The sequence below is a fragment of the Penicillium taxi genome, assembly GCF_028828555.1.
Source record: "Penicillium taxi strain IBT 34144 chromosome Unknown utg000001l_segment0_segment0, whole genome shotgun sequence".
Classification (NCBI taxonomy): Eukaryota; Fungi; Ascomycota; class Eurotiomycetes; order Eurotiales; family Aspergillaceae; genus Penicillium; species Penicillium taxi.
This window is the reverse complement of record NW_026643203.1, coordinates 5,168,486-5,196,302: the sequence shown is the minus strand read 5'-3', so window position 1 is coordinate 5,196,302 and position 27,817 is coordinate 5,168,486. Positions and strand designations below refer to the sequence as shown.

The 27,817-nt window shown below is 47.3% G+C and overlaps 10 protein-coding genes across 10 annotated transcripts; 5 read left to right on the top strand and 5 right to left on the bottom strand.

Moving 5' to 3' along the window:
* Positions 1–412: 412 nt before the first annotated feature.
* N7495_001882 (uncharacterized protein) lies at positions 413–2,075 on the bottom strand (the record flags this gene model as incomplete). The annotated part of the gene is made up of 6 exons (XM_057204552.1): positions 413–845; positions 894–961; positions 1,012–1,335; positions 1,390–1,660; positions 1,715–1,887; positions 1,947–2,075. The coding sequence occupies 6 exons, from the start codon at positions 2,073–2,075 to the stop codon at positions 413–415; spliced, it is 1,398 nt and encodes a 465-aa protein (XP_057068625.1).
* A 939-nt stretch (positions 2,076–3,014) lies between these two features.
* N7495_001881 (putative O-methyltransferase) lies at positions 3,015–4,382 on the bottom strand (the record flags this gene model as incomplete). Its single annotated transcript, XM_057204551.1, has 5 exons — positions 3,015–3,780; positions 3,830–3,956; positions 4,017–4,031; positions 4,084–4,231; positions 4,293–4,382. 5 exons carry the CDS (start codon positions 4,380–4,382, stop codon positions 3,015–3,017), a joined length of 1,146 nt encoding a protein of 381 aa, XP_057068624.1.
* Positions 4,383–4,908: 526 nt separating this feature from the next.
* On the top strand, positions 4,909–6,753 carry N7495_001880 (putative MFS transporter; the record flags this gene model as incomplete). The annotated part of the gene is made up of 9 exons (XM_057204550.1): positions 4,909–5,084; positions 5,133–5,282; positions 5,342–5,511; positions 5,561–5,585; positions 5,638–5,930; positions 5,983–6,018; positions 6,072–6,176; positions 6,227–6,440; positions 6,486–6,753. 9 exons carry the CDS (start codon positions 4,909–4,911, stop codon positions 6,751–6,753), a joined length of 1,437 nt encoding a protein of 478 aa, XP_057068623.1.
* Positions 6,754–7,143: 390 nt separating this feature from the next.
* On the bottom strand, positions 7,144–8,541 carry N7495_001879 (uncharacterized protein; the record flags this gene model as incomplete). The annotated part of the gene is made up of 1 exon (XM_057204549.1): positions 7,144–8,541. The coding sequence occupies one exon, from the start codon at positions 8,539–8,541 to the stop codon at positions 7,144–7,146; it is 1,398 nt and encodes a 465-aa protein (XP_057068622.1).
* A 1,107-nt stretch (positions 8,542–9,648) lies between these two features.
* On the bottom strand, positions 9,649–12,229 carry N7495_001878 (putative C6 transcription factor; the record flags this gene model as incomplete). The annotated part of the gene is made up of 2 exons (XM_057204548.1): positions 9,649–12,096; positions 12,155–12,229. The coding sequence occupies 2 exons, from the start codon at positions 12,227–12,229 to the stop codon at positions 9,649–9,651; spliced, it is 2,523 nt and encodes an 840-aa protein (XP_057068621.1).
* A 1,296-nt stretch (positions 12,230–13,525) lies between these two features.
* N7495_001877 (uncharacterized protein) lies at positions 13,526–14,317 on the top strand (the record flags this gene model as incomplete). The annotated part of the gene is made up of 2 exons (XM_057204547.1): positions 13,526–13,614; positions 13,675–14,317. 2 exons carry the CDS (start codon positions 13,526–13,528, stop codon positions 14,315–14,317), a joined length of 732 nt encoding a protein of 243 aa, XP_057068620.1.
* Positions 14,318–14,841: 524 nt separating this feature from the next.
* Positions 14,842–15,945, bottom strand: N7495_001876 (ditrans,polycis-polyprenyl diphosphate synthase; the record flags this gene model as incomplete). The annotated part of the gene is made up of 2 exons (XM_057204546.1): positions 14,842–15,398; positions 15,456–15,945. The coding sequence occupies 2 exons, from the start codon at positions 15,943–15,945 to the stop codon at positions 14,842–14,844; spliced, it is 1,047 nt and encodes a 348-aa protein (XP_057068619.1).
* A 553-nt stretch (positions 15,946–16,498) lies between these two features.
* On the top strand, positions 16,499–19,222 carry N7495_001875 (exocyst subunit SEC10; the record flags this gene model as incomplete). Its single annotated transcript, XM_057204545.1, has 2 exons — positions 16,499–18,673; positions 18,743–19,222. 2 exons carry the CDS (start codon positions 16,499–16,501, stop codon positions 19,220–19,222), a joined length of 2,655 nt encoding a protein of 884 aa, XP_057068618.1.
* Positions 19,223–20,543: 1,321 nt separating this feature from the next.
* Positions 20,544–22,464, top strand: N7495_001874 (uncharacterized protein; the record flags this gene model as incomplete). Its single annotated transcript, XM_057204544.1, has 2 exons — positions 20,544–20,597; positions 21,067–22,464. The coding sequence occupies 2 exons, from the start codon at positions 20,544–20,546 to the stop codon at positions 22,462–22,464; spliced, it is 1,452 nt and encodes a 483-aa protein (XP_057068617.1).
* Positions 22,465–23,059: 595 nt separating this feature from the next.
* N7495_001873 (vacuolar protein sorting/targeting protein 10) lies at positions 23,060–27,583 on the top strand (the record flags this gene model as incomplete). The annotated part of the gene is made up of 2 exons (XM_057204543.1): positions 23,060–26,904; positions 26,965–27,583. The coding sequence occupies 2 exons, from the start codon at positions 23,060–23,062 to the stop codon at positions 27,581–27,583; spliced, it is 4,464 nt and encodes a 1,487-aa protein (XP_057068616.1).
* Between the last annotated feature and the right edge of the window lie 234 nt (positions 27,584–27,817).

Sequence of the window (27,817 nt, the reverse complement as noted above, 5' to 3'; positions counted from 1 at the left end):
AATTAATGAGATGCTTCCAGACCAGGTACTTGAGTTCCAAGTGTTCTCGTCCTCAACCAACTAATCTAACATAATTAACTATTTACTCAACATACATATCAAACATGACTAATCATACATGACCAGCACGGTAACTAGATTAAAGCAGCAACTTTCTGACGAAACACTACAAAATTAGTGGACTTTAAAAATTAAGTCCCCTGATTGGTAGCTAGGGTCGAACGGACCTCCCTTTTGCTCTTCGCTACCTCAAAATTCATTTTCGTCGTCATCAACCATCATTATCATCACCATCAATGATGAGGTTGTTTCTTCTACCCTCTATTGATTTATCTAACTAGGCAGCACTCATCAATTAAAATTCATGGCAACCTTAGGAATTGAAATTACATTATACAAAATATAAAAGACATTAGTTCTCCGAATAAGAAGGTTCACCCCCATCTGGTAATAGCCTTATAGCACCCGATGAGGCGCGGGAGTGCCTATCATCAACATCAACCTCCACAACGATATCAGTCTTGACTGTCACACATCCATCATCAATATGATCCGGCTGCATAGCTCTGGAAATCCGACTCGCAGATCGCTCATTCGTCCCATCCCAATGAGCCTGGGTTTCCTCGTCTTTCCAATCTGTTGTTGTTGCTAGCGTCGTATCCATCCACTGGTCTTTGACACGAGGCTTCATCTCGAATTCCTTACGTTGGTTTGTGTTGTCATTAGATCGTGATTTGCTCCAGTAGCCAAATGGTCGACCGTCGCGGCGAGCATCGACAACAGTCCGTAGAAACAATCTTGCGACTGGAGCACAAGATGCGAGAAGGATACTGTAGTTTTCGATTCTGGAGCATGTCAGTTGTGGCTATTAATCATAGGTAAGAGCTGCTTACTTGACCCAGAGTATGAAGGATACAATGTTATAAGTAAAGTCCAATCTATCACCCAAAGACTTGAGTTTCTATGGGATAATTAATAAGATGATACCGTAGAGTTCCGGGGAATACGAACGTATGTCTTGACAATGGAAGCTGCACCAGATAGCAAAAGTGGCCCACTCAATGTCAGCGTCTGCCAGATGCGACGAGACCGAACAGTACGGTTAATGCTCTGAAACTGAGACCAGAAAGAGGTTTTATGGTCTCTCTGTAGAGTTCTTAGAAAGAACTGCCACAATTCCACAGCGGCCAATACCGCCAGAAAGAAGTCAATGATGGAGTTGAAACCACCTTGGACAAAGCCAATAGTGGTTTGGACATTCGGTGACTGGCATTTCACCGATCCATCTTCAGGTAGTGCGGTCCACATATAATGAAAATACTGTGTTCGGTCAACCTATAGACAGTATTTAGATGGTATTCACTGTAAAAGACCGACGGGAAGACAAACAGAGCGGTATGGATTCGGTCCACACTGTAAAATGATCTGTACAGTAGTAATCATGTTGGCAACGATCTGCACAACCGCGCAGACTATGATCGACAATCGAATCTTGCGATCACTGGTCGCAAAGCACGTCAGAAGGAACCACATCATTCCTGTTCGAGAGACCATGGCAGCGGTCACTGCAAAGGGCTGAGAGATAAAGTCCCACTTTAGTGCATTCATTTTTTCCTCTGCTGTTAGGTAGAAAAAGTGTCGTCCTAAGCCCCATTGTGTACTAGTGATGTTTATTAGTGTGGATCATATTGTACTAGACGAATGATTGACTTACCTCATGTGAATCAATATCATATGAGTGAGGTCAAAGCAATAGCCCACGAAGAAGAACAAATCCTCGGTACCCCAGATTCTCTCTGGGGCACTGACCTGAGGTAATGACCATCGAAGCCAGATCTTGACTCCATATCGGAAAAGTAAAGCGAGACCAACGAGAGCCGTGAGAACCTATGTCCTGATCAGTTCATGCAGCTACAATCATGAAACACACTAAGTCCTTGGCTTACCCAGCAAACATCAAAAGTAACAGACCCTATAGAAGATCTATCAGTAAACCTACTTTCCCTAAAAAGTACTACGTAACAGAAGTACTCACCGATGTTGACATCCCCTTCAGTTGGTGGCGGAATATCCATTATGCGATGGAATGCACGCAGGGGGGCTATATAGGAACGAGAGTTCCAGGAGTGACAGAGATAGCGCGAGGGAGTTAGATCATATACAAATATCAACGCTTGTGTAAAATGAAATTGGATGTGTTTTCAACCGGTGAGTTGCTTCGTACTGATCAGTCAGATCAATATCCAGCCATTACCCAGAAGTAGCTCAGCCTGCTGCAAGCCGATGAACTTCTGCTCCGATCACTCGGTAGGTAGATTCCAGGGATACAGGACAAATAAGCATGGAATGAATCACTATAAGAGTCCACTTCTTCAAGAGTCGCTGGTCGCTGGAACCTACTAAGGTTTTGAAAATAGACTGCAGAGGCAAGGATGTCTGGCGGCCTTCACCGTGTGTCCTTGACCTCTGCTGTAAACCCATCAGCCATCCCTTCCAAGTGCCCACCGGGCTGCAGCATTCCAGGCCCCATGTGGATGGCCTAAGAGACATTCCAATGCGCTATATGCAATAACCATGTGATTATATGCAAGGGATGTGAGAGTCAGGCATTGTCATGTAGGAATTGCATGTACCGGAGAATCCCCGTAATGACAATAACATCAGTCGTAGGAATACGAAGAAAGGAGCGCAATATTGAAGTTTATCGATATGGTATAGGGAGTCAAGAAGGGTGCTTTTTGGTTTAATTCAAAGGGAAGAAGTATCCGAGTCTCTATCAAAGCTCATATGCAAGGGGATTCATAGTCGATCATTAGTTGGTTTGGTGGGAGTTTGGGAGTAAGAATTTGATGAATCAGATTACTTTAGGAAAAGTCCATGAGTTCGTCACCGCAACGCCGCAGTTTATGCACCAAGCATTGTCTAAGATAATTATCCTCGTATTCTCTGAGATGAACCCGATCTCCCGCCATAAGATCTAATGATCTACTGATCGCAATCTCGATCTCGATCCACTAGATCTGAAATTTCTGCATCTCTACTAAAGACTCCCCTCCCTGTTCGTATGCCTCAAATGTCACTTTCAAGTCACATACTTCAGCTATTTGTCTCCACTCGGCTGGACTGCGCTCCCTACCTCCGTACAGCGCAATCATATTGGCATGAAGCGATGTATAGGTCATATTCTTGGCGTACTCGATAATCAACAAGCGAGATGAGGACGACATGGCGCGCGATAGTTTCTGCAGTAGCGACACTGCATCTAGATCAGGCAAATTGTGTAGTATATGCTGTAGAGAATAGATCCGAGCGCCAGTGATGGGCTGCTCGGGAGTCACCTTGTAGTTCCATTCCATAAAGCGTACACCTGGTACGTCTTCGATAGCCGCATTAAACTCCTGCACCACCAAACCCTCTGGTTCGAGACGGGGAAAGGCAGCCTGAACCTCCAGTAGAAGCTCACCACGCCCACCACCGATGTCCACCATGGCAATTGATCCAGGTCCGCTCAAAGCTGCTTGAAGATCATACCCATTTGACCGAGCGCGTTCAGGGAATGTGCCAAATTTGAGGAACTTGCCCACCATGAACTGGTTGAAGCTGTCCATACGTCCTTGGGCCTCCATTATGGAATAAGTGTGTTCTTTGGCTAACTTCTCTTCACCCATCAGCCGATAGGCATACTGAATCGGACCATCCGCTTCGGCGAATGGATAGCTGAAGTTCGTATCTTGCAGTTTCTTCATCATAAAGGCGCCTGCCATCATGCCTTCGGTGGTGCTGCAAGTACGGTCAGCACATATTAATTCGTATATTTACGGGAACTGACAAGTGGATTGCTCCATGCTGCGAGGAGGGCATATCAACCATGTGTCGGGTGATGGCATTAGCATTGAAACGGTCTTCTTCCACGCGATCCACCAGGCCCAGACCAGCCATGATGTAAAGCGTGTCCGCTGCAGGCAGTCAGTTTCAATATCTAATTGCGGTTCCGGCAAGAACAGGGATATGCGTACATGCAAGTCTGGTACCTTTTGCCACGTTAGCATACATATGGATCTTCGCCTAAGAATAATATCGTACAAATCTCGGGTTCGTTACTCGATCGAACCTTGATTTTTGCATTGACGGCCTTGGCCACGTCTTCAGCCGTCGTGGGTTCTCCTAGACGGACCAAGGTTCCAAAGATGTCAAAATGAATGGCTACGGGTACGAAGCCAAGTGATGCTGGCTATTTCAGCATTATGATATCAGTTGTTGGAAATGTGATTTGTGAGTAGGCATCCACTTACCATAGTCACAGTTGCTGCCAACACAGCCCCCGGCGGCAAAGGGGCTTTAGAGAAGCCCAAAAGGCTAGATAGACATTCTAGGATAGACATTGGTTTTAAAAAAGTTCGGACTTCAAAAAACTGATCTAGATGTCTGGATGTGGTGGATTTGAAGATAATCAAGAAAATGTTTGGAGTTGGATTTGCGACAAGTCACAAATGTACATAGGCAAGGGGTTTCTATAGTTCTCATACTTGCCGATCACCTCTCATTCCTTTTTTTACATCCGGTGTTATTTGCTGTTTTCTTTTTTCCTTTTTTTGCTGAAAAGGGGACAAAGTGTAATCTAATGCGATCTATCTGTCAGTTGTTTCATATCCTCGTTTACGATCACGTATCATGGAAGTATAGTTTCTCGGCTTTTCTTTCCTATTCACATCTCTTTTCTTCATTTTGCCTTTTTCTTTACTGCAAGACAAAAGCCACGCGGTCTATCTAACCATGTGTTTCAAGTTATTAACTCTTTCCATGCATAAAACCTGCCATGTTACCCACCATCTATATCATCTAAGGAAACGATAGTCCCTTTATCTCCCCTTACTCCTACATTCCGGTCCGGCATTAGGACTACCAAATATGGAGAAGACTTTGCCGACCAACATGGCAGAGTTGAATAGCAGTAGTCTGTTTCCTTCTCGCGAGACTTTGGCCAAGGAAGAGAGTATAGATAATCTGGATCCTAAGAATTGGTCCCCAATGCGCAAGACAGGACTTCTGCTCGCATTAGTGTTCAGCTCTCTGCTTGCTGATGGGTACGTCATACCTTAACGAGATAGCATCACTATACTAACCTTGACAAGAGCAATGACTTGGGGCTCGACACTAATCACTCAGCAAGCAATCGACTGGAATATCACAATCAATCACTCAGCGACAAGTATGAACTATGGAATTTTACTGCAAGGATTCGGTGGTATATTTGCAGTTCCATTAATCGAGGCCTATGGACGGTAAGATCTTACCCTCATCTCAACTAAAGCTCATCGAACTCATCGAAATTGCCGGCTAGATATCCAATTTGGCTTTGGTCACAGGTCATCACAATGTTCATGGTACTAGGTGCCACGCTATCCAACGACTATTCGACCTTTACCACCTTTCGTTCTCTCCAGGGGTTCTTTGGAACAGTACCACAGGTGGTCGGATTGCCAATTATTCACGACATGTATAGTCCAGATGGTAAGCGCTGTTTAGGAACCCGACGTGGATGTAAGCTGACCTTGTATAGAATGGCCCCGCATGATCAATATATGGTAAGTTGCTATCTCGACTGACCAGATCTTATATACTAACAAAGTCAACTAGGGGAACCACGTTCCTAGTTGGTCCGTTCCTTGGTCCTGCCATTGCTGGTTATATCGGAGCCGCCACGAGCTGGCGTGTTTCTTTCGGTGTTCTTACTGCCCTATACGGGCTATCCACAGTCATAGTTGTCTTGTTCGGGCACGAGACCTACTATCTAACTGGAAAGCGTGCTGAGCCCAGCCTTGCTTCATATTTTGGCTTTAAAGATACGCAACTCTCAAAGAAGTCTACTCTTGCTTATTGGACTCGTAGTATTGTGGTCTACACGTTCAAGATTCCATTATTTCTGATAGGTAAGTTTATTTCTGAGCGCTACAAGGTATCCGGGGCTAAATTTCTATCTAGGAATCGCTGTTCTGGTAACATTCACCTGGCCTATTGGTATGTTAACTTATATCTAACATCTTGAATCATACCTGACTTTTATCTTGCAGGAATCACAACTACTATCGATACATTCCTACATAGCCCACCTTACATGTTCGACATCATCCAGGCTTCATCTATGAGATTTGCCGGTGTGATCGGGGCACTTGGAGGTATATATCTACCGTTGCCACTTTCATATGATCTTGACTAACTCGTTCAGGGTGGGTAATTGGTCATTTACTAAACGAATGGATCTACAACCGTCACCGCAACAACTGGTGCGTCGAGTACCGTCTTCACGGAGTATGGATTCCCATTGGCAGCTTAGTCGGTGGTCTTCTCACCTACGGACTTACTCTTAACTTCGCCAAACACTGGATGGGACTCGCCTTTGGTTGGATTATGGTGAATATAGGCATGGTGGCTACTATTGTGTAAGTTTGTCGGTCCAGATCTTGAACTTGAACTAACAGTAGCAGTACCATCACTGCCTACGCTTTGGAAAAATACCCCGACCAATCGACTTGCGTGTCTGCTATCTTAAACATGTGGCGGACCTGTGGCGGATTTGCTGTGGGGTATTTCCAACCAGCATGGATCGCTCGGAATGGAATCGGTCTCGTATTTGGGATTCAGGCCGCTGTTCTCTGTGTCGCCATTATCATGACCGTCACGCCTGTTCTACTGATGGATCGAACCAAGTTGCAGGTCATAGAGGAGACAGAGCTGGGTGACGTGTCTGAGTAATGAGGAATAGATTGGAAATGGCTAACGATATGGGACGGTACACTGTTGAACTTTGCATTTAATGACATTCCTAAGTAAAAAAATTTATTCTATAACTACCTAGTATCGATAATTCGGAAATAGGTTGGATGAAGTGTATCGCTGTAAAAAGACAATGAGCTGGACCTCCAAAGCGATCCAGAGAGAATGCCAAATAATCAAGGGTAATGTCTGACCAGCAGATATATTGAAGTGCCCCAGTATGTCCCAGTGTAACTCCATGCGAATGATCTCGTGGCTCGAGAAAAACAGAAAAAAAAATTCAAAGGAAAATCCAAAACGAGGGATATGGTATATGGTATACGCTGAGAAATGAGAGAGGTATGGCAGTCAAGATGTCGCAAAATCAGTTTAAAGAATGTATTCCACCTGATCACAGGAGGATTGGAAAGTTCTCAGAAGCCGCTGGACACGATGGGTGATCCAACCGGAGGATGTATTGTTGCTGGTTATACCAGCGAAGGTAGTAGAAGCATGCTTACAGCTTCCCTCATCATGATTATAGGCATACTGCAGGCATTCACTATTCTGTTCACAGGCATCGGCACAGGAGTCAACAGACGGTGTCGTGGGGGAATCGAAGATAATATCGGCTCCTGACAGGTTGTCCCAGTAGTCTCGATAGGCGAGACTGCCGTTGTGGATGAACTCCCGGTAGACATCCGCGTGGAGCATGAGAGCATTCTTGCCACTCTTGAACCACTGTCGGTCAAAGCGCCAGAACTCCTCGATATCCCGAGGACTCATGTGGTGGTAGGAGATGACTGGAAAACACCAGGGTTGATGACCGTAAGCTTCTGAGAAATGATCAACCTGCCATGGCCGAGAAGTCATCATCATGGGCCAAGCCCAGGTCAAGGGGATTTTGGTCTCCTCCAAAGCCCGCGCCAGAACGCAGTCCCCGGCCCATTCGCTCGCCGTTATCTTTTCCAGCTTCTCCTGAAACTTAGAGCGGTGCTGACTCAAACGAGAAACTGTCTCATGGGAGAGGATCACTCCTGCCCCACCATATCCAAAGAGAACTTCCCCAATTTGCATCGGGCTACCGAGGTAAAAAGGCTGGGTGTGGTCCAAATGCGCCAACCAGTTGACCAAGTTCTGCCACACAATATAGGTATCGGCCTCGATGAAGACGTACCATTTAGCGTCCGGCATGAGCTCTAACGCCTCGTCGACCATAGGTAAGAACTTCCACTTGTCCAACTTCCATCCGGGGTTTTTATCTTTGCCGAAGGGACCGTTGGTATCATCACCCCAATCCTGAGCGGTCAGCCCCTGGCGACCTTCTTTCTGCAATTGGCGGTAATATTCAAATTCCGGCTCTTTATCCATCACCGACTGGGTGATATTGTTCAAGACGTCATAGGTACGGACGCCGTTAATGATCTCCTCGTAATCGGAGAAGACGGCATAATGCGGAACACACTGGAGACCAGTACGTAATTGTGTGGGAACTTTTTGCAGAGCTTCCGTAGCACCGGTCTTGAGAATGACAAAAACGTCGTTCAGATCCTTGGTCAAGTGCCCACACTGAGTCTCCTCATCCATAATTTCAGGAGGGTGGTTATCGGATTGTGGCTGCTGTGTCCCTTCGATAACGATATAGCTACGATCAGATTGTAACCATGGTTGAGGGGTATGGGCATCCAAAATGACATCCGTTTTAGGGGTGAGTAGGAGACAGTATAGCAAGGTAAGGGTAAGAAATGGAGAGACGATAATAATCCATCGTCTTGGAGAACTAAACATGATAACCAAATATGAAATGAACGTAAAGTGAAATGAATGTGTAAATAGAAGGGAGAGAAGAGAGAGAGAAAGGAGGGGAAGAAGAAATAGGTTAGGCAGTTTAGTTAGAGAAAACCCACTTGAGGGGATGAAGAGAAATGGGACATCATAAGTGCCTTTTTTGTTCCCCACATGGGTAGATTGTCGGATAGACAGGAATGTACGTAAATTGGGGATCATCAAGTTCAACTCAAATAAGGAGTTGATAGGCCAAGCATTGCGGGATTTTGACGGGTTTTGGAATTAAAGGTGGATCATTCAACCACGCGGTTCAGGGCATAAACTGAAACACGGACGAACGAAAGAAGCGAACAAGTTCGTTCCTCTGCCCCACTAGCTGCGTCATAAGTGCGGCCTGATAGCCTGATAGGATAGAATAAGATCGACCGATCGTCAAGGAAAGTCAGATTTCTAATTGGATAGTGTCGGTTGTGGCTGAAGGGGCTGATGGGACAAGGAAGAAAGAAGGACAAGAAGAACGGGATGTGAAACAGTCACATGATGAGTAAGTATACACTATTCACATACTATCGGACCTGGGTAAAATGATAAATAATACCTTCCTTACCTTCAAATGCAATTGATGGAACCTTGAAATATTCTATTGAAATTTATTGAATTATTCACTTTGGTACATAGTAAAAGTACATAGTATAACTAGTACTATTGCACGGAGGGAAGCCCTACCGTGCGGGTATATCGACAATTAACATGATGCCTTTCCATCAATTCCCTTATGAATTCCTTATTTGAAACCACCATCTCACCCTTCTACTGTTCTAGAGTAGGTCCATTCCATCAAGGTGGCAAATCATTCGGGTTTTGGATGGATGGGGGAAAGAAAAAGGAGGACGAAGAGGAGGAAGTAAGGGGTCCAAGTCCAAGGCGAAGGTTTACCTCCTGATCACCTTTAACACAGCACAGACAAGATCTGCCTGACAATCACTACTTAGTACATGTATGGGATCTCCATAGTGGGTCATTTCGACTGGAGGTTAGGCTTTGACACACAATATCGATCATCACGTGGCCAGTAATCGCGAGATCGGCGAGATCGGCGAGATCAACTCACGCACCCATACTGGTCTCCGCTTCTTGGAATGTCTCCGGGAAAAATCCAGGGGGTGGCCATATGTCGGCGATCGATGGAGGATGCACGACAGGGTGAGATCCTACCAACCGATCGGGATCATGACAGAACGCTTGGAAGGTACTATCATCCAGGAATCCAAAGTCTTTCAGGCCAGCCTCGCGGTTGTGAGACCACTCGGTGGTGTCCAAATAGGCAAGATCTTTGAAAATGGCATCGAGGTCGTCCGTGCCTGCGGAGTTGAATCCCATGCCATCACCGCCTGGTACAGATCGATCGCTGGTAAGTTGCTTTTTATCCGAAATCCTAGCGTTGGAGGTGGAAGACTCCGTAGTGGGAGACTGCGAATGGCCATTGCCTAGGTACATGACATCTGATACACTTCGAGGAGTGACCTTGTCCGAGAGAATGGACTGTTGTATATCCATGAGAGATAGATCGGTATTGCCCATCACAGTATCCTTGGGTGTCACAGACTGTCCATCCACGGGAATACTGATCCCAAGAATGGAAGAGGTGTAGTTGACTTGCTCCACTGGCGTGAAGCCATGTGATCCACGAGGGGGTTGCATGGAGCTGGTCAGAGGAGAGGACCTGGGTAACGAAGGGGCAGTCGCATTGCCAGAATACTGTAAACGTTCCATCGCGGATACCAAGGAACCATACACGGGCCATGTCGCAGTCAGTGTGGTGGTCTTTTGACGGAATTCCTCGGCCCACTTGGCGAAAGGAAAGGTGTCAAATGGCTCCACAACCTGTCGCAGTGACAAAGCTTGTTCAAATATGGTTCGTAGGGAAATCTCAAAGATGGGCGGAAGTCCACATGTGTGAAAGTTCTCCAAGTGTTGTGAAAGCATGGGAAGTCCTCGGTATAGGAGTTTCTTGGCACCTTCAGTTGCTGGTCGCTGTGATCGATGCATCTCCTGTTCTTCGGGAATCAGGTACAAATATAGACATAGTAGTGTAGCCACGTAGGTCAGGCCAAGGTAGCTTTGATGAGGCAGCAGGGCAGAGTTTCGTTCCGGGTAGATACTCTCAGCTCCAATTAACCGGCATCCCAGTGGTAATCCATCATCCCATTGCTTCAAATCCAATACCAACTGCTGTGCAAAGGAGACTGGTTTATAGCCCATTGAAATGTTTCGTGAGATTTTGTTGAGCACACCTGCTAGTTCAACCAAGCGATTAAAGCAGCTGAGTGCCAGCAATGGTCCTCTGCGTGGGAAGTTTTTACTGTGGGAAGCGTTGGTGAGAGGGAGGACATCGGGCCATGAATTCCACTCTTCCAGTCCATCTTCCTCTAACAAGCTGATATTGGTCAAGTCATTTGACGATATAGCAGGACGTCTCGAAAGACGGAATGATAGTAAAGACTCGATGACAAAGCAACCCAAGAAGACCGCTTTGCCCTGTCTCAGCTCATCAGAACGTCGCGTATCTCTATAAGTACCCAACCCCATGGCTATGGCCATCCTCACTGCTTGGCCGCATAGAAGCCACGCGGCGGTCCAATCATCAAGGCCCATATTCACCAAGGCCAATAACAGCAGTGCTTGGATATGGCCAAGTTCATATCGTTCCTTTTCAGATGGGATGAGGTTTCGCGACACCGCATAGTACTCTCTAGCTAGAGAGACTGTCCCAATTGGGCTGGTTCGTGAATTAGACTGCGATTGGGAGATGGTGTAGCTCAGGATCGCCCACAGCGCGGCGTGATCTCCGGAACCAGGCGAAGTGGTCGCAACGGAAAAAGGGGCATTGGCGTAGAGGTACGAGGCCCGGAGAATATTATGTTTGGCGACAATAGGGAGCCATGAGTGCGTCGCAGCGAAATACACGTCGAGGAGTTGTGATGTATTGGGCGGCAGCTGCAGTGTATGGAGCCCATTTAATGAGGGTGAGCCATTGCGACCGTCCGAGGCCTGGGACAAGCGAACTCGTTTTGCACTCGGCGAAATACTTGCTGGCCCAACTATCCGTGGTGCATCAGGACCAAGAGGTATCGAATCTCGACTAGCTCTGAATCCCCACTGACTATCCAAGCCATCTTGTTGATCGTCATGAGCGTTCCACGATCGTTTTCCCGTAGTTACCGGAACAGACTCGGAGTTAGATAACATCTTCTCTAGAGCGCCAAACAAGCGACTAGACTTCCAAGTGTCATGGAGACTTTCCGAAGAGCTGTCATCCGCCCAGACCGACATCAATTTTTCGCGACGGCCGGCAGAGTTTGTGGTTGTTCCCAGCATGGCGAGCATTGTTTCTTCAAATCCATCTATGTTGCAGAGCGACAGGGCCCACAGTTTCTCTAAACCACGCACATATCCCTCAGGTAGACCTCGTTTTTTCGCATGGGGGTCGTAGGAGCATGTCTGACCGGATGCCTGGCAAGCGGAGCAGGTGGGACGAACGCCATCACATTTGTCCTGAAATTTTCAGCTGATTAACTTGCGAAGGAGGCTTAACGTTAGAAGCATGACTCACCTTTTTACTGCGACAGCGATCGCAAGCCCTAGATACCCTCTTACGCCGAGGGGCTTTATCGGAGCCCTCATCCATAAGGAAGATTAGTTCGAAGCAACAAACATGTCATGCAGGACTGAATGCAGAGGAATGCAACGACTCGGGTCTCAGCGTCTGCAGGGGAGTTGCCAAGATTCGCCAGACTATATATTAAGTGAGAGAAAGTGATTCATACAATAGCTCAGTGGATATTGATATCAGAGATGTGAAATCGACACGCGCATGTTCGTTCGGGTATCAAGAAAGATCGGGATGCAATCGGAAAGAGTCTCTTTCGGAATGCACAATGGAAGAGTGGAGAAGCAGGGAAGTGGTCTCTATCAAGCCGTAAGCCGTAGACTAAGACTTTTTGTATCGAACTATGATGTCAAAGGATAGAGAAGTTCCAGTTCAGCTCACTAGAGCAACAGAGAGGAGAGGCTCAGACGGATAATCGGGGTTCCCCACGTCCCCCACGAAGTACGGCATACGGAGTACTTCGGTCTAAACCGTTTGAAGTTTTGGACCGCTAATTATTGATTCGTACTACTGGAATTGTCAATAAAGATTCTGAGCTGGGATGAGTTGATTCGTTACATATAGTTAATATCTGATATCTATTAATATTCCCATCTACTCTCACTAGATATCCATCCGATTATCGCAGTTCGGCTGATTAAATAGATGAGGCTGAGTATGTAATCGCGGATAAGACTTTTGCCAGTTCTGAATCTATATCGAAACACTTCGCTATGGTATATACTCAATTGATATGGACATTAAAACAAACTACATGCTACGTTACAATCAATTTTTACCAATGATACATCCTGCACTCTGGGTTCCTTGCCCGCATGAGGTATTTGGCCAGATTCAGCCTTGGACAATACTACCCGTGGACCTACCACTACTTTTTATAGTCTTGGAAGTGATGGTTTGACTTACTAGATAGAAAATTGAAATCAATATCAAATTGGCCGCCTTACCTAGGTAGCAAACCAGTAGGCTGCAACAAATAGGCCAGACTAGAAAATGGGTTGAAACAAAGATTTCAATGATCTTAATGATCTTGATCTTACGCATTCCATAAGCCAAGTTGCCCAGGTGGTGCAGATCTCAAATTTGTATTTCACATTTACCTCTCTTCCTTGACTACTAGTATTAGTATAGCGTACTCCATAACTACTCCATTATGATACTCCATATTCAATTAACGTGGGGTTGAAGTTTATTATAGGCGGTGTGATACACGTGGGTCCAAGCTCTATTTCCATATCATCCAACTCAATTTAACCCTTCTTTTTCAAGGGGCTCAACTCCCCTATTATATATCGACAGGGCTTATTTTCATCCATGCTCAGCTTCTCTGAGCCCATTGGCTCTATTAATACCTGTCGGAAGAAACGCAAACATGATGAAGATTCTACTACCCTGGATAGACCGTATGTTGGTCCTCTAGCCTTACCTGTGATCCCTTGTACTAACTTCTATCTCCTTTTTAGCTCCTCATTTGTACCGCTTAGAGTAGATTGCCATGATCGTGATGGGAACTACTCATTGCCTCTGCCTCGGCTAGAGACCGATGAACGTCTATCCTTCCGCCCTCGCTGTCTTCCCCGCAAGCGCCGACTCGTCCAAACACCATATCTCTCCCTCCCAACCCATCAGCAATCATCACTCCTCTCACCCAATATATATGCCACACCGCAAGACCCTTATTCTCCACCAGTCTCTCCAAAGACTCTTGTCCCACTCGCTTATCCATCAACTACACCATCGGCTCTCCGGCCCTGTCACATCTGCCACCGACGGCCGACGACCAGACAAGTATTAGATGCATATGCAGATTGTGATCTTTGCGGGGGGAGAGCCTGCTTCATCTGCCTGCGTCAATGTGATTCCCTCACGTGCTCAAGCATCAAGTCACAAGGGGATCCTGATATATACAGCCCCGGGCGTTTTGAAAAAGACACTTCTCAACGAAAAATATGCTCGAGCTGTGCTGTGGAAGGCATAACGGAGACTGGTACAGAGACTGTTCGATGCCTTGACTGCGTGCGTGGAAACTGCACAGTATGGCCTCCCGAGTCTATCACCTCTCGGTGGTCATTAAACCACACGGATCACGACCAGATGTGCGGTTAACTCTATCTACATATTCCCTACTTGACGCAGATACATGACTATGGTCTTGACAACAAGTTTGGACACCGGATATGAAACGACAACGACTATATATTCATACAACCCTCTTCATTTTCCCACCCTTTCTACATTTGTTTTTTATGGTTTAGTACTGGCGTTGGATGGATTGGGCATGCATTCGGATTTGCATCTTTATAGGACTTTATTTTATCTTGACCCTTCACTTTAACCGCGAGCATGGCCAGTTTTTGTACTTCTTTATGACATGTCTGGCAAATACTGTTTAGCAATACCAATATAGCTAATGGAGACTCATCTATAACTAAATAATGCTCCGATAAATGACACTTCTGAATGTAGTATGTCACTACTTGAGCTTTCGGGTCTGGAAATTACAAGTTACTTTTTCGAATGGAGATGCATGGATCTCATCCTGCGCCAATACAGATGTATGCAATTTTTATGATGAGAATAAGGGTATAACAGAGAAGGAACAAAGGAAAGCCCTCTCGGGCTAATCTACCTCACCGTCCGAACCGCATTTGAGCCCCAGCGTAATGCCACAATCCCCGCATGAATCCTTGATATTCAACTGCTTCTCCATATCCAGTCATACCGTGGTTATGATCACCGGTACAATACATCTCCGTCAGACGAAGCTGCCACGGAGGATAGCCATCCAGTCTCAAGTATGACCCGAATACCAACAAAAGGTCCGGCTCAGGATTGAGGAGCTTAGACGTGTCCCGGCCAACCGAGTCTTGAAGAGGCTGGGAGGTGATGTCACTGATCTCTGCATCAATGAGCTCTTGTGTGATATCTTCTGGAGATAGCTTTCCATTCTGTGACATTTCGGCCAGAGTCTTGGTCAGATCCACAATCGTCTCGCGGCCATCGGTTGAAGATAGAAGAAGAATAGTCAGGGAAGGATTCTCGGGCTGGGAGCTTGGGGCGTTGCCATGGGCGGGGTGATGGGGTGCATACACCTGTAGAACAGGCTGCTGCGATGGAGAACCATAGTAAGATGCCATTTTTGTGGTTATGATCTGATGTAGAGCTGGAATGCCTGACTTGAGAGTACCTGTATAGTATTGTGGTCAGCCCCTACTCCTCCAGATCTGGACCATCCCAATCATACCGGTCTTTTCATAAATGCTGAGTTGCGGAATCCCGGCACATGCGCTCCAGGCAGCCAGCTCTGCCACCTCGTCCATTAAAACTGCCAAAGCATCGTCGTCCGCGCGCAGACTCAAGATCACACTCAAGTGTTGAGGTAAACGCTTTAAGCCTCTTACATCCTTGCGGATCAGCTCGGGAGTGCGGTGGTGGTGATATACGATAGCGAAGACGCGCTCCACGACAGCATGATACGCCTGCAGCAAGCGTACCACAATACCGAAGATGATGTGTGCCAAGGCATATGTGAGGTGGTGAACTTGCGATTTCACGAAAGCTCTAATAGGCTTTTTGCGACTCGCCTGGCGCTGGGAGCTCGAGGCTCGGGGATTGAGGTCGGAGGGATCTGGTAGGTATGGTTTCAAGAGTTGCTCTCGATCGCTAGGGGAGAGCTTGTTTCCCCTTAAGCGGACATCCGCGCGCAGGAGTTCGCGATCTTGCTGTGAGACCATGGTGTTGAAGAAGACGAGGAGACAAGAATAGCGGGAAGCCGTGTTTTTTTTTCTCTCTTATATCTCGGTCTTTCCACCAAATTCTCAAGGGATAAATTGGAGATATAGATATTAATACCCAAAGAGAACCTGGGCGTGAAATGGTGTTACGTCGTATAGAAATATATGCTGCTAAACGTTTCAAGGGCTTCCGTTGCTTGTGGCCAGGTGTTCGATGTCCAACGTTTAACCGTTAGTAGGTAGTGTTACCAAGTAAAATACAGTAGTAGCCGACAATAATATAAACCCTACAATTATTTCTTTAATAAAATTACTAATATTAGTAGGGGATAATATGTTCCATTTGATGACTGTAGTAAAGGAAGCTCGGTCTGAAGCTATATGGATAAGTGGCAGTACTAGATCTCGTGGCAATAGAATACCGACTCTCTCCGTCTCAACATCTCAGCTTCCCCGGATTTCCTAATTACCCCAAGTGCTACAACTTGAATTGGACTGATTAAACTACACACGTGTCGGTCCTCCGGCCCATGAATCAGACCCTGCCTTCATTATGATGTCCGACAATGCCTCCATAGTGTCCTCCAACCCCTCCCGATCCGTCTTCCCCAAAGGTCCTAGCTTCACACTTGAGGACTTCTCCAGTCGAGACTTCATCGTCAAGGAATTCATTGAGGCGCTCTCTGACACAGCCATATCATCACGCCGCTCAGCAGTGGGAACCACTGGAGCTGCGAACCAACCCTTCGATCCGAAACCCCTCATTCGTACCTTTGAACATGCACAACAGCGTCTGGGTGAGCTATCAGGAGATCTAGAAATTCGCGAAAATGAATTGTCCGCCGCTGTCCGACGGGCAGAAGCCCAGCATTCCCAGAACCTCACCACACTTGGTCGAAAACTACGACAAACCATCGAGTCTTTTCAGCAGCTCGACACATCTCTCAATGGCGGCAACCTGGAGAACTGCGGGGCTACTGGGATTACTGGAGGCACTGGAACTATGGCAGTGGAAACGGGAAGGAGATTAGAGGAACTGGATCGACAACGCCGTCGCGCTTTAGATGCCCACTTTCTGCTGGAATGCTGGGACGGGGTCAGTAATCGCGGGGAAATCTCATTGCTGGAGAACTTGCGGCGATCTGGAACAGCAGAGGCCAAGGTCCGGTCTGCGCATATTGCGCGGCAGTTGCTCCGGATCAGTCAACGACTTGATCCTCAGAGCTGGCAGAGTTCGTCCGGTAATGGCAATTACAGCAATGCATCATCATCTGAAGACTTGAACGTGCACCAGCTGCCACATAGAAATACGCGAGAGATCATTGAGAAATTCTCGGAGACGTTAGAGAAGGATCTCTTGAAACAATTTGATGAATTCTATCGCAAGGCCAACTTTGAGGGAATGAAAGACTGTGCGACTGTGTTACAAGACTTTAATGGAGGCGCCAGTGTAACTGCGCTGTTTGTCAATCAGCACCAGTTCTTCATCGACCGGAGTCAACTAATGACCGAGGAGGTTGGTGGGGATGCAGAGTCATGGGAGAAGATGGCCGACCCTGATGCTGAGCTACCCGGTGTAGAACCAAGCCTTCAATCATTACTCGATGAGGTCAAGGTAGTGGTACAGGAAGAGTCGGCGATTATCCGACGTGCATTCCCATACTACGAACAAGTCCTAGGGAAGTTTCTGCAGAGAGTTTTCCAGCAGTCCATCCAGCAGCGACTCGAGATGGTATTAGAAAAGGCCAGCGGTGTTTCATCCCTGGCCTTTCTTCGATGTCTACAGAGTTCCCGGGGCTATATCATTACATTGATCGACGATTTGAAAGCCCATGGGTTGACGGAGCACCCGGACGCTGTTTCATCACAGACGGCACTCATGTTGGACCAACAACTGGAGGAACTGTTTGTCCCCTACTTTGTCGGGTCATCCTACAGTGAACGAGAGAAGCGTACATTAGAAGAGCTCTTTAATGCGCTGCTATTTAAATTTACAAGCGCTCAAGCCCGTCGCAAGAAGGCTGGAACTACTTTCATGGCCTCCCTCTCGCGACCAGGGACAGAATCACTATCTACCACTCGCGATACATTTATAAGTCGCCTAGAGTCGCCTGATATGTCCCCCATTCAGAGGAGAACGCTTCTCCAGGTGGCTAAATTGGGGGATGTTCCAGAGACCGTACGACTCACCGAGATCAAACTCACTGACGAGGATGGCCAGCCCAACCTGAGCGATGCCAAGCGCATGCTCAGGTGGCTTGCAGAGGCTGTGGGTCGAGGGCTGGAACTCAGTGTGAACAACGACACCCATAAAGACGTTTCAGCTCTGCTGACCCTCCTCCTGGTTACGATGGATGATGGATACGTAGATGTTTGCCTTGACGCTGCCCTGGAGGCGGCCACCCAGCAAGAGTCGGGCAAGAACGAACCGGACTTTGGCTACCTGCTGTCAGTCCGGACCACGATCAGCATCACCACGTTGATGGTGATGTGCGTGGATGCGGTACTGCTACCCTTAGCTACCAGCAGCATCACTACCCGGCGTGACATGGAAAAACGCACCTCTCAAACTACATCCCGAATCGAAGAAAAGATCAACACCATCGAGCAAAAGACTATTGACGGAACTCTCGCTTGGATCAGTCGTTTACTGTCGGGGCAGAAGAAGAACGATTTCCGACCCCGTGAAACAGACAACGCCACCTGGTTGGAGATGCTGCAAACACCGGTAAGTTTGCCCCATTATCTTTAGTTGCTGACAGGATCCCAAAACTTACATGAACTGCTACTATTCTAGACGTGCGCCTCGATCTGTGTGTTCCTTACTCGACTGCATAACATGGCACGCACCTCTTTACCGTCAAGCGGCTCAAACACCCGTCAATTTCTCACCGAGATTGCAATGGGGACGCGTGGATTACTCCTAGAGCATTTCAAGCGATTTGCTATTAGCGGGCCTGGCGGTCTGATGGTGACCAAGGACATGACTCAATACGCCGATCTGTTAAAGTCATGGAACATAGATGACGAAACCAAGGGGCCTGGTGGCGCGCTGGACGTGTTGCTAGAGGTTGGTAGTCTCTTTGTCATTGGCGCCGAGGCTCTTCGTGAACGTATCCGAGGTGGCGCCGCCAGCGGAACAACGGGTGAACCTGGTGGTTCTAGTCGCGGGGCTGGACAGGAAGCCAAACTCAGTGTGCAGGAAGTACGGGCGTATGTCTCTAAACGAGAGGATTCCAACACGTTAGCCATGCAGCAGGTTCTCAACGCCCTGTAAGACGGAAGAAAAAAAAAAAAAAGAAAAGAAAAGAAAAGGAAAGGAAAGGAAAGGAAAGACAGGGCAGCTCCACCACCTTCGCCTAAATGACATGCAGTGAGACACATCATATACCCATATTGATCTTTTTTTATGTTTGAGAATTGGAGGGAAATCAACCATAGGTGCATCGGGAGTTATTCCCAGTTATAATTACTCGTATTAGAACGATCTGGATTTTGAATACTAGAAACGCCAGAAACACAAGCAACTGTGGAAATTATGAAACTCCGGTGGCTGAAAAGATTTCTTTGTTTGTACTCGGATTTAGGAGTATGGACCTATACGGAAGAGTATTCCTCCGACTATAACTTGGATTGCACAACTTATTACTTTTTTTTCCCTTACTTCTCCAGGGCTGAATCCTTAGTGTTATGTGGGATCTACTGTGTATCTTTCAAGGTTGTGGCTGATTTGGTCCTGGAGGAGCCCTAAGTCAGTAGTAGACCAACTATTCTCCGAGTCCATCTTACCTTGTATATCAAATAGTACCATACATTAATGGAATTATCTCCGAAGACCGTTTCAGATTTAATCCTAAGGTCAAATTGACGAGATTCTATATGATCAGTCACAACTCTAACAGGCGATGAAATGGTGTACTTCTCCTTACTCCGTATTGCAGCCATATTAAGTAAGACTGGAACAGTTACACAAAGATATGGGGTTAAACCACCTGCTCAACATTGAAATCAATTAAAAGTATGAGAGTAGACGTAGTTGATCTACCTCGGTAAATGTAGTGTATTCTGCAGAGCCTACTTTAACTCCGATAACCTGTTCTCTAGTGTAAGGATGGTTGAGATGGGTTCATGACTTATCATATTTATCTCCACTTGATAGACTGCGAGTTGACAGATCTAGAAATAGATCTGGTCTGTGCACCAGTTCCCACTAAACAGTGGGAGGTGAAGGTGATGAACAGTTGGTTCCAATCACTGCATATGTGATGGGCCATCCCTGGCGCTGGCGGGGTTCATGATGACTAGATTCTGATCAATTCTAGAACTCAGTTCCAATTCCTGATTCCTGTTCCTGTTTCATATCTTATATAGATCAATGATCCCTTTTTATGAAGTGCAACCTTCGAGAACTTCTTCCAGTTCCCACTGAGTTACGGAGTACATAATACTTCATACTTCATACTTCATATTTTATACTTCCTACTTAGTACTTTTGTACTTTGCACTAGTTCCTATTCCTTCTATTTCTATTCCTTATAAGTATACTATAGTACACTATATGGTACTATAGCATACTATTATTATTTATACCCTTTATCATGCGATATACCAGTGAGGATTTTGATTCTCTTCCTCCAGCAGTGAGACGAAAGGTAAGGCTCTCTTCCCCCCCCCCCCCCCCCCCCCCCTTTTCCCTCATATTTTCCATGTTTCCCCAATTTTCCCAATTTTCTGTAATTTTCTGTAATTTCTTTTTTATTTTTTTATTTTTTTTTCTTATTTTTTTTCTTTCTCCTTCCAAGTGGATCATGGACGGGAGATAGCGGATTCAATAGTCTCGGACTTGGACTTCCCATTGATACCAGGGTTCTCTTCCAACTCTTTGTTTATTTTCCCCCCTCATTTTGTGCCTCTCCCTTTCTCTTAGGAAAAAGCTTCTATTTCAGATTGACCGTTAGGATCCGCTTGAATCATGTTGAGTTTTTGACTTACACTTGTTTTGCCCCCCTGAATCCACAAAGTGGATAATGGCACTAAGATGGCGTGGCTGTTTACTACTTGAATTGGCGTTCGAGTCTCCACCACTATTTACCTCCACTTTCCTTTGCTGACATCCAACAGTTCTTCTCGAATGTCGAGCGGCTACGGATGAGACTAGCGCAGGTTGATCCCATCTCCCCTACTTTCCATCACGCCCGAGACCGGGTCAATGCTCGAAATGGGCCTGGCTCGCTTCATCCTAGTGCCCTACGTTCATCCACAAGGAGTGGATTGGATCAACGGTCTCTCCAAAACATAGCATCCCCGCAATTGCAATCTCCTGGTCTGGCTGATTCTCAATGCTTTTACTCTCTCCCCGCCAAAATTCAACTTCAACTTTTCTCTCCGGAAGAACGTCGTCGTCTTCGTCAAGCTTATCGCCATTCTCTCATTCTGGACGCCGCTGACGAGGCCTTTTATCGTCGAGATCAAACATATCATTCTAAGTCTCACTCCCAGTCTCAATTCAGTGATTCAAAAGACAGCGGCAGCCTGCCTTCAGATTCCACCATCGTGGCCCAACCCACTTCTGTATTTTATGATTCGGATTCCGAGGAGGACTGGGATCACGACTCCATTGCAGACCAAGACCTCAGTATGGATCAGTCCTTCTATGATAGCTTCCGCTGGCTGGATGAGGATGGGGATCTGGACTTGTCTCTAGATGAGTACCATGCTCATGTGGTAGACTCTTCCGCCAACACCAAAGGCTGGCATCGTCCCTCCTTTCGTCGATCCCTTTCATTTTCTTCTCACCCTCAGAAAAACCGTGTCTCAACATCTACACCAATTATGCAACGGAACCTCCCTACAAGTCAATCAGTACCACCTCTCACTTCTTCCCGTCCAGTATCTCGTCACCTCTCAGGTCATGTTCCACAGTTATCTACATCCAGTATGGATCCTGGCGCTCAATACTACCAAGACCCCGATGCCCGTCTCAAACTGAGGGTATATCTGGCGTCTCCACAGAAGTTTGACGAAGCCATTGAATTTGGCTTCCCGGCCATGTACTCTAAGAAAAATAAGGAAAATGTCGCGCCAATATCGACATTTTTCAAGTCTATTAACGTTGAGACGGATTTTGTCGGGACCTTCTTTGAAGACGATGATGGCACGGTGGTCGGTAGCCCCGGTGGTTCAGTGGAAGAAATTCCATGCACTTCCCAGTACCGCCATGAAACGCAACGCCAGCTTACCGACGCTCCAACACTTACTCGAAGACGTCAATCCTTCTTGCTAGGGTCAAAGGCGGTCCCTCAACTATTACCGGATAATCGTGAGGCGACTTTGAAAATGACTTTGACCCGACCTGACCTTCGCACTGAATCTCCCACCCCATCTCATCCTTCCCTTGACGATCCTTTAAAATTGGCTGAACTACCTCCAGCTGATCGTCAACAGCACATCTGGGACTCGAGTCCAGATGAACAAGGAACCGTGAGGAAGATGTGGCGTAAGCTACGTCGTTGTGTTTAGATTTATGACCTTTTTTCATTTCCCACTTCTCTTTTTTAGATTTCAGGCGGAATCAGCGGGTGTAGCTCTGTTCTTTTGTTTTTGTTTTTGTTTTTGTTTCCATTGGGGTATCCTTCTAGCGTAAATCAGAGGCAGGTCTTTCTACATTTGGGTCGGAGGTCCGGCATTACTTTTCTTCTAGAATTGGCAACATATTGTACATATTCAGATATTCCCCTTGAATGAGGCTTTCAATTGAATTGAGAGATTGAGATTATTTCATGTCAGATTTTAGGTACCAGCATTCTTCCTAGATACCATCTTCTACATTGTTTACCAGATAGCGATGATATCACGTGACTATGAGCTCTTGTTTGGCTGCTGACAGGTCCAAGGCCACGCAGTTCTTTCTTAACATTATTTCCCAAGCCAGACTTCCTTCCCTTTCCTTGTCTCAATCTTCTACAGTTAGGCTATTGCCTTACTTGTGCTTACTGTCAAATCTCAATACTTACACTCTCTTGACTTCGCCTCCCGGTTCGGCCCGCTCACAGCTTAAGCTGATCAGCACATACCTCGATTGAATTTACCTTCAGATGCCGAATTACCAAAGGCAATGATCCCTCGGTGGCTCTTGCTAGTGGTTGGCTTGCTGCTGGCTTGGTCAGTACAGCCGATCGCGGCGAAGGGAGACAACCCTACTACCCAGGCAACAGAGCTCAGCCATCCACCTTTCGAGCTGTTCTACTTCGAAGGCACCAATACAATCATATATCGAGATGGAAATGCCAATAATGCCCAGATCTCATTCGACGGCGGTAAAGAATGGGAGGTAGTCGCGGGTGATGATGGGAGCATGAAGGGCGCCGTGACGATGATCTGGCGGCACCCAAATGATGCCCATCGCGCCTACGTATTGGGCTCCAATGGGAAACACTGGATCACTACTGACCAGGGTAAATCATGGAACTCCTTCCAAATCGCTCCTCTTCCGATGATTTCGACGCGTAGCCCACCGTTGAGCTTCAACGGTTGGGATCCGAAGAAGGTGATCTTTATGACCATCGATTGCTCCTTCACCGGCTGTATGACGCAGGCCTTCTATACTATCGACGATTTCAAGACTGTGGAACCTCTGCGCGACATGATTCTACAGTGTTCATGGGCTGCGAGTACTCCACAGTTCGGGAAGGACCTAGACGCGTCAGAGAGGCTGGGCGATAGAGTTCTTTGCGTGGTTCCCGGGCTGCGTGGCTTTGAACGATCGGAGCGCTTGGTCTTCACGGAAGATTTCTTCAAGGGCGATTTGGATGGGACCGAGGTCAATTTGGACCGCGGACGGCCCGTCATCGGCGATGAGATCAAGTTCCGCACCGTGAAGAAGTATATTGTAGCTGGAGTCCAATCGCGAGGCACCACTGAACAGGCCCTGTACATAAGTGACGACTCGACCGAGTGGCATCGCGCAGAGTTCGGTGGACATCGCATTGAGCAGGACGCGTACACATTGCTAGAAAGCACCAACTACAGTATTCAGGTGGATGTGCAAACAACATGGCATGATAATCGGGTCGGCGTACTTTTCTCGTCCAACTCGAACGGTACATACTTTTCACCCAACATCGAACATACAAATCGAGACCTGGAGGGATTGGTGGACTTTGAGAAGATCGCCGATATTCAGGGCATCGTGATTGTCAATACTGTTAAGAATTGGGAGGAGGCTGAAAAGTCTGACAAGGAGGAGAAGAAACTTGTCAGCAGTATCAGTTTTGATGATGGGAGAACCTTCAAATCCCTCCACGCTGGTGATGAGGATGTACACCTGCACTCGATGACTACATACGATGCCTTGCACAAGCTCCAAACCCTGGGTAGAATGTTTTCTAGCCCGGCACCGGGACTTGTCATGGGCGTGGGCAACACCGGCGGCCACCTTAAGAAATACTCGGATGGAGATCTGTACGTTTCCAGTGACGCGGGTCTTAACTGGCAGCGTGCGCTGAAAGGCCCCCATCGCTTCGAGTTTGGTGACCAAGGCGGCGTGATTGTGGCTGTCAGCGATGATGGAATGACAAACGAGGTTCAATACTCCCTCGACCAGGGCAAGGAATGGGAGAAGCCCATTGAGCTGAAGCACAAGATCAAACCCCTCTACATTACCACTACACCCGACTCGACGAGTCTGAAATTCCTATTGGTTGGTTTGATCGCCGATGACAGCTATGTCATCTACCATATTGACTTCGATGGTCTCCACGAACGCCAGTGCACAGAAAAAGATCTCGAGCTCTGGACCGCCAGTGTGGGCAATGAGGGTGACCACTGTCTAATGGGCCATAAGCAAACTTTCCAGCGTCGCAAATCCAATGCTGATTGCTTTATCGAGAAAGAATTCAAGATGGAGTCTCCTGTCTATGAGAAGTGCAAATGTTCGGAGGCAGACTTCGAGTGCGATTACAATTTCCGGCGCTCCGATGATAGAAAAGATTGCTTGCCAGCTGTGTCTCTGGTAGCCCCAGAGGGTAAATGCAACGACCCAAGTGACAAATACATTGGGCCATCGGGTTGGCGACTGATTCCTGGCAATGCATGCATTCGCGAAGGGGGTGTCAACCTTGATAAGGAGATTGAGCGGTCCTGTGGAAACTCCACCAGCTCTCCCGTTACCGATGGCAAGGTCCATGCCGGTAAAGCACAGCACTTTGAGGCCACAAGGAGCATTTATTTCTACTTGGAACGACAGACAAGTAACTCTGGAGATGACGAGACCATCTTCATGCTCACCGATAAATCCGAGCTATGGGTGACCCACGATCACGGCAAGCAGTGGGACAGACCTGCCGAGCTGAAGGATGAGAAGGTGATGGAGATGATCCAGCACCCTTACTACAGCGACGGTGCATATTTCCTGACGAAATCTGGTCAAGTCTTTACGACCATTGACCGCGGTTACAAGTTCCGATCGTTCAAGCAGCCTACTCCGTGGATTCCCGCCGACATGTCCCCATTGGTCTTCCATGAGAAGTACATGGACTGGATGATCTGGCTTGGTAGTGCGAAATGCGAGGGAAACGATTGTGTCCCCGATGCGTACTACAGCAAGAACCGTGGTGAGGAGTGGCATCTGATGCTGCGCGGCGTCGGCCAGTGTGTATTTGGCTACCACGCCGATCGGAAGAACAGCGAGGAGCTTGTTCTCTGTGAACAATATGAGAAAGAGAACAAGAAGAACAATCGCCAACTGGTGGTCAGCAATACCATGGACAATTGGGAAGGTGCCTCTGTTATCAATAGCAACATCGCGCACTTCGTGACGATGAATGAATTCATCATCGTAGCAACTTATCCGACCGACAAACACAAGTTCTTGAATGTCAGCACCAGCATGGACGGTCAGATCTTCGCAGAGGCCCTCTTCCCATTCAATGTCGACGTGCCCCAGTACACGGCGCTACCTGGCTCGACATATGCGCTATTCCTGCATGTGGAGATCAGCTCCAAGGAAGGCCGTAGCTACGGTTCGCTTGTCAAGAGCAACAGCAATGGCACCTACTTTGTCCAGAGTCTGGATGCCCTGAATGTGAATGACCGCGGCTACGTCGACTTTGAAAAGATGAGCGGACTCGAGGGTGTCGCGATTGCCAACGTCGTTGGAAACTTGGACGATGTCGAAAAGAAGGGTGACCCCAAAAAGCTACGTAGTGTGATTACACACAACGACGGTGGTCAGTGGGCACTTCTGACGCCCCCTGCCGAGGACGTGAACAAGCAGAAGTTTGACTGCTCTGTTGAGGAAAAGGGCACCTGGAATTGTGCCTTGCATCTGCATGGATACACGGAGCGACGCGACTTCCGAGATACCTTCTACTCCAACTCTGCCATCGGCATGATGATCGGTGTTGGTAACGTTGGCCCGCATCTGACTGATGTTGATCAGGCCGACACTTTCCTCACTCGCAATGGAGGTTTGACCTGGAAGCAAGTCAAGAAGGGCCGGTACATGTTTGAATACGGCGACGCTGGATCTGTGATCGTACTGGTCAGTGAACTGCTGCCGACAAAGGTCATTCACTACAGTCTGGACGAGGGCGAAAACTGGACCGAGTTCCAGTTCTCGGACGTAGACATGATCATCAATGACATCTCGACTGTTCCCTCGGACACTTCCAAGAACTTCCTCTTGTGGGGAAAAGAGGCCACAGCCTCTCATGATAAAGTTTCGACTATCAATCTTGACTTCAGTGGCATTTGGGATCGCCGATGTATGTTAGATGACCAAAGCGAGGACTATTATCTGTGGACCCCCAGTCACCCGGCTCAAGAGGACAATTGCTTGTTCGGACATGTCGAGCAGTACTATCGCAAGAACACGGGGGCCCAGTGCTGGATTGACTGGCGTGAGCCACATATCAACCGAGTCGGCGGGAACTGTACTTGCACACGAGCAGACTTTGAATGGTAAAAATATCCTCGGCTCCACGATCACAGAAACTGAAATGCCAACTAACATTGTTATAGTGATTACAACTACGAGATGCAAAGCGATGGCAGCTGTGGGCTTGTAGCGGGACTTTCGAAGCCCGACCACAGCTTGAAATGTTTGGAGGACCCCGAATTAGTCGAGTACTGGGAGCCGACTGGCTACCGACGACTCACACAGACCACATGCCAAGGTGGAGATCTTTTCGACCAAATCAAAGCATTGCCCTGCCCGAGCAAGGAGAAGGAGTTTGAGAAGAAGCACGGTATCAGCGGTGTGGGCCTGTTCTTCGCCATCGTGACCCCGATTGCGGCCGCTGCTGCATTTGGATACTTCATATATACCAAATGGGACGTCCGGTTCGGACAAATCCGCCTAGGCGAGAATCGCACTTCCTCCGGAGGTTGGTTCTCTCGAGACTCCATTCTGATTGCGGTACCTGTGGCCATCATTGCAGCTATCGTGGCAGTGGCCCAGGCAATGCCGTTGGTGGGTACGAGTATTTGGCGTAGTGTTAGCGGCTTAATCGGCCGCGGTTCACGGCCATACGCGACTCGTGGCTCCTTTGCGGCGCGCCGGGGTGATTACACTCATGTGGTAGATGATGAAGACGAGCTGCTCGGGATTGATGAATTGGACGAAGAGGAAGAGGCGTGAGCTAGCAGATCACAGAATTTTCTGTACTTGAAAATAAGTTTCCAAAGTTAGCCACTCTACTGACTGGACTTTTGATGTGACATTTATCAGCGACGAATCTTTTGTTTTCTTTTTTTTTTTTTTGACTTTTTTGAGTTCACTCTACTCTATATTACAATGTATCGCCTATTTAGCTAGCCAGAGATTTGGCTTGGCTCTTCCGAATTCTAGAGTTCCTTCCAAGATTCACAGACT